A 4,330-nucleotide genomic window follows, 5' to 3' on the forward strand; every position below is an offset into this window, starting at 1 on the left:
TTTCCACCAAAATATGAGATTGGATGATATTTTACAAGTAAATTGATAATTGAGGGGTTTTGCCGCAAACTACTCAAAAGAAAAAACCATAAAAATTTCATTAAGTGGTAAGTGTCTCCCCAAGCAGAAACGACAGTTTAACCCTGTCGTTTCGCTTGAAAGATGGACAATATTATGTTATACTAGTGTAGCTGACGTGTAAAAGAATGATTGGTCGTTACACGTAATTCGTCCCGCAGCTTATAATATTGGGCTCTTTCCTAGTTCAGCTATCGAGAGGTTTCTGCTCTGATTTTGAAGAATTCAGCAAATCTTAGAAAAAGAGATTGAGAAAAAGAGAGAGAATGAGAGTGGATCGTTCGCAGTCTTCATTGTTCGGAGCTCTTTCGCTCATTTTTGTTTTCTTTTTGATCTTCAATGTCTGTGATGCACTCTATGGACCTTCGTCCCCAGTGGTTCAGCTTACCGCTTCCAACTTCAAGTCTAAGGTATAATTTCCGTATAAATATATATGTGTGTATATATATCATATATATGCCTATATTTACAAGTTACAACACCATACTCATTTCCCATTTATTTGATCTTTTGGATCAATTAATCAAATTTGTCTTCATTTTCACAAACAGTATCTGGGCAGTGATCATTTTTGTTGTTCCTTAAATTACTTGGTATTCCTTTTTCAGATTTCACTTACTTTTCTTGCACCCATTTCTTGAAAAATAAACTGCATAGTCTTCAAATCTGAGTTTGTATATCTTTAATTTGTTGTTGAGATTGAGAAAGTAAATCTGTTGTCATTGATTATTAGATTCACATCAATTCAAAGTATGTTATTTGGAATTTTGTTGGGGGGAGAGACTGAAATATTTAAATGTTGGGCAGGTTTTGAATTCCAATAAAGTTGTTCTGGTTGAGTTCTTTGCCCCGTGGTGCGGACATTGTCAAGCATTAACACCTATATGGGAGAAGGCAGCTACTGTCTTGAAGGGTGTGGTTGGTGTGGCAGCTCTTGATGCTGATGAACACAAGTCCCTTGCTCAGGTATTCTACACTAGCCTATAAATTGTCACTAAGTTTTGACTTTTTAGAAAATAATGTAACTTTGCCTTGATTTGACCTTACTTTCTTCCCGGGCAACCTTTCGAAATAAAGGAGAATTGTTATTTTATTCTTGGGATAGTAATAGTGTATAGGCGAGAACGCAGCTTATTCAAAATGTAATGTTATGCTTTTTTCATAGTCCCATGAGTCAAACTGCAGCTCTATTTCAGAGTTCTTCTAAATGAAGTACATCTAAAAAGTTAATGTAAAAGCTACTATGTCCTGTTTATGTGAATGTAATTAATAGTAGATTGACCCTCTGTTAATGTTTTTGAGGATGATAATTTAATTTTTTATAGGAATATGGTATTAGAGGGTTTCCAACAATCAAGGTATTTGTACCTGGAAAACCTCCTGTCGACTATCAAGGAGCAAGGGATGTCAAATCCATCGCAAACTTCGCTCTCTCCCAGGTTTGTTAATTCATATTGTGATCTGTTCCTTTCTTGTTTCTAATCACTGATGTTCCATTGGAATTTAATCGACCAAAATGTGAAAGCTTTTGGTATGATAGATTTCATACTTTTGTACAATGTCTAAAGTGTTTTATGTGTAATAATAACTCTCATTTAACTTGGCTTTGTAACGTTTAGTTAACAACTCTCATAACTTGTAATGTATTAGAAACTACTGATGGTAAAGGGGAGAAAATATTTATATATATATATATATTTATATATAAAAGTAATCAGTATGTGTTGACTATTCTATTGCCTGCAACAGATAAAGGGACTTCTAAAGGAACGGTTAGATGGTAAAGCAACAGGGGGATCAAGCGGATCAAGTGGATCGAATGAAAATTCTGAAGCCAGTGCCTCAGTAGAATTAAATTCTCGCAATTTTGACGAACAAGTACTTAAAAGTAAAGATCTCTGGATTGTAGAGTTCTTTGCACCTTGGTAGGATCCCTATCATCTATATATCGGTTAACAGCTTTGACTGTCCATCTCTGAGGATTAGATACAGCTAATCAAGCAATATTGTTAACTCTATTTAAATCTTCTCCTTTTTAGGTGTGGACACTGCAAAAGGTTGGCCCCTGAGTGGAAGAAGGCTGCTAATAACTTAAAGGGAAAGGTCAAGTTAGGTCATGTTGACTGTGATTCAGAAAAGGTAATGTTGGATTTCTATCGACGATTACATAATTCAAATCAAATTATCTTTTCCAGCACATTGTTTTGCTATCTCTTGTCCTAGTTTCTTTTTCTTTGGCTGAATTCTGATATTATATCTTTCGCCGTGTCCTTTTGCAAGGAAATGCTGCAAAGATGCAAATAATTTCCTTAGTGTTGTTTCATTTTAATTCTCTTTTTACTTGAAAAGCTGTCGGTTTTCCTTGGAACTTATGTTGCTCTTTTGGTATGAAACTTTGAAACCATTTGATTCTAACGGGATCATTTTTCCAGTCTCTGATGAGCAGATTCAATGTTCAAGGATTTCCCACTATCTTAGTGTTTGGTGCTGATAAAGATAGTCCCACACCTTTTGAAGGTGCAAGAACTGCTTCAGCAATTGAATCATTTGCTCTTGAACAGTTGGAAACAAATATTGCACCTCCTGAAGTGACTGAGCTAACTGGCCAGGTAGGCACAAGTCTCCTTTCTGTTTCTTCAGTCCAAAATCGGTACTTTGGTAACTTAAAAAGTGATGTAATCTTCTTGTGTAGGATGTAATGGAAGAAAAATGTGGCTCAGCTGCAATATGTTTCGTGGCTTTCCTGCCAGACATCTTAGATTCCAAAGCAGAAGGGAGGAACAAGTACGTTCAGCAGTTATTGTCGGTTGCAGAGAAGTTCAAGAAGAGTCCCTATAGGCAAGGACACATTCAATTCTTTTTGTATTCTGTCCCATTTCGTCTTACAATGTCATTTTAAGTTATCTGCATTAACCATTGCATTTAACTTAAAGAAACATCTTACATTACTATATGCTGAAGAGTCAACATCTTATATTGTTTGCAGTTATGTATGGGCAGCTGCTGGTAAGCAGCCAGACCTTGAAAAGCGTGTCGGAGTTGGTGGTTATGGTTATCCAGCTTTGGTTGCTCTAAACGTAAAGAAAAGTGTTTATGCCCCACTTAAGAGTGCTTTTGAGCTTGAGCATATCATGTAAGTCTTCTTTTGTACTAAGAATTTCGAATACCACAGTAGCAATTATCATAACATTTTAAACTACTCAATTTGGTTTACCAGAGAATTTGTGAGGGATGCTGGTCGTGGAGGAAAAGGAAACTTACCTCTTGAAGGTGCCCCTGTAATTGTCAAGACAGAAGCATGGGATGGCAAAGATGGAGAGGTCATTGAAGAGGACGAGTTCTCCCTCGAAGAGCTCATGGGGGAAGATACTACCAGCAAGGATGAGTTGTGAATTAATTAAACCTTAGTTGGTGAAGGTAACGAGATTTGGGGAGAGAAAAAGATTTTGGACTCTTAGGATCACAATATTCTAATGTTTTACGGTATGAAATGACTTTTTTTCACCATGGTCAAACTGATTTCTGAATGAGGCGTACTGTCTTTCTAAATATTAGTAGAAAAGAGAATATGATATGGCTGATCCCATTCTCTATCTCCTTGTCATGTCAAGTGAAAAAAAAAATTAAGTCATTACATTGTATCTGTTTTAACGAGAATAATCATCATAAATTAGTAAAGCTTTACTCCACGTATTTGTGCCAAAAAAGAAAAACTATTCATATGGATGAGGGTGGCAATTCAGATCATGACGCGATTACACGACACGAACTTAGTACGTATTATTGGGGGTTGGGTTGAATTTGAATAACATGATTATTATTTGGATTGGATTAAGTTAAATAATTTATTTATATTCAATATATTATTGAAATTATTAATTTGGGACAGATTTTATAACATAATTTTTTATACTCAAGTTTTACACATTAAAAGGATCCAATGGTCAAGATTTGAACAAATTAGTATTTATATAAACTTAAAAAAAAAAGATAAAAAATAGTAAAAATGTATTAATCAAGTATGTATGCCCCCAAGCGTACTGTTCCAACTTTTAGTGTTGCTCCTGGAGCATTCTCTCAGTATCCTGCCTCAACAACAGCTTCGGCTACTAGTTCTCCAACCAAACAAATCATCTGAAGTAAGAGATCAAGCAAAGGAAGCACATGAATCGATAACAAGAAAGGGAGTAAGACACCCGACTATGAGTAGAATATACCCAGTATACAGAATTAATAGACACCCAAGAGCACA

The 4,330-nt window shown here is 35.6% G+C and overlaps 1 protein-coding gene across 1 annotated transcript; it reads left to right on the plus strand.

The window, feature by feature from the left end:
- The first annotated feature begins 245 nt into the window (after window positions 1–245).
- On the plus strand, window positions 246–3,791 carry LOC115699488 (protein disulfide isomerase-like 2-3). Its single transcript, XM_030626930.2, has 9 exons — window positions 246–488; window positions 886–1,044; window positions 1,404–1,517; window positions 1,828–2,003; window positions 2,118–2,217; window positions 2,511–2,687; window positions 2,771–2,916; window positions 3,065–3,211; window positions 3,296–3,791. The coding sequence occupies exons 1-9, from the start codon at window positions 345–347 to the stop codon at window positions 3,468–3,470; spliced, it is 1,338 nt and encodes a 445-aa protein (XP_030482790.1). The 5' UTR covers window positions 246–344; the 3' UTR covers window positions 3,471–3,791.
- Window positions 3,792–4,330: the final 539 nt, after the last annotated feature.

The sequence above is a fragment of the Cannabis sativa genome, chromosome 8, assembly GCF_029168945.1.
Source record: "Cannabis sativa cultivar Pink pepper isolate KNU-18-1 chromosome 8, ASM2916894v1, whole genome shotgun sequence".
NCBI classification, from domain to species: Eukaryota; Viridiplantae; Streptophyta; class Magnoliopsida; order Rosales; family Cannabaceae; genus Cannabis; species Cannabis sativa.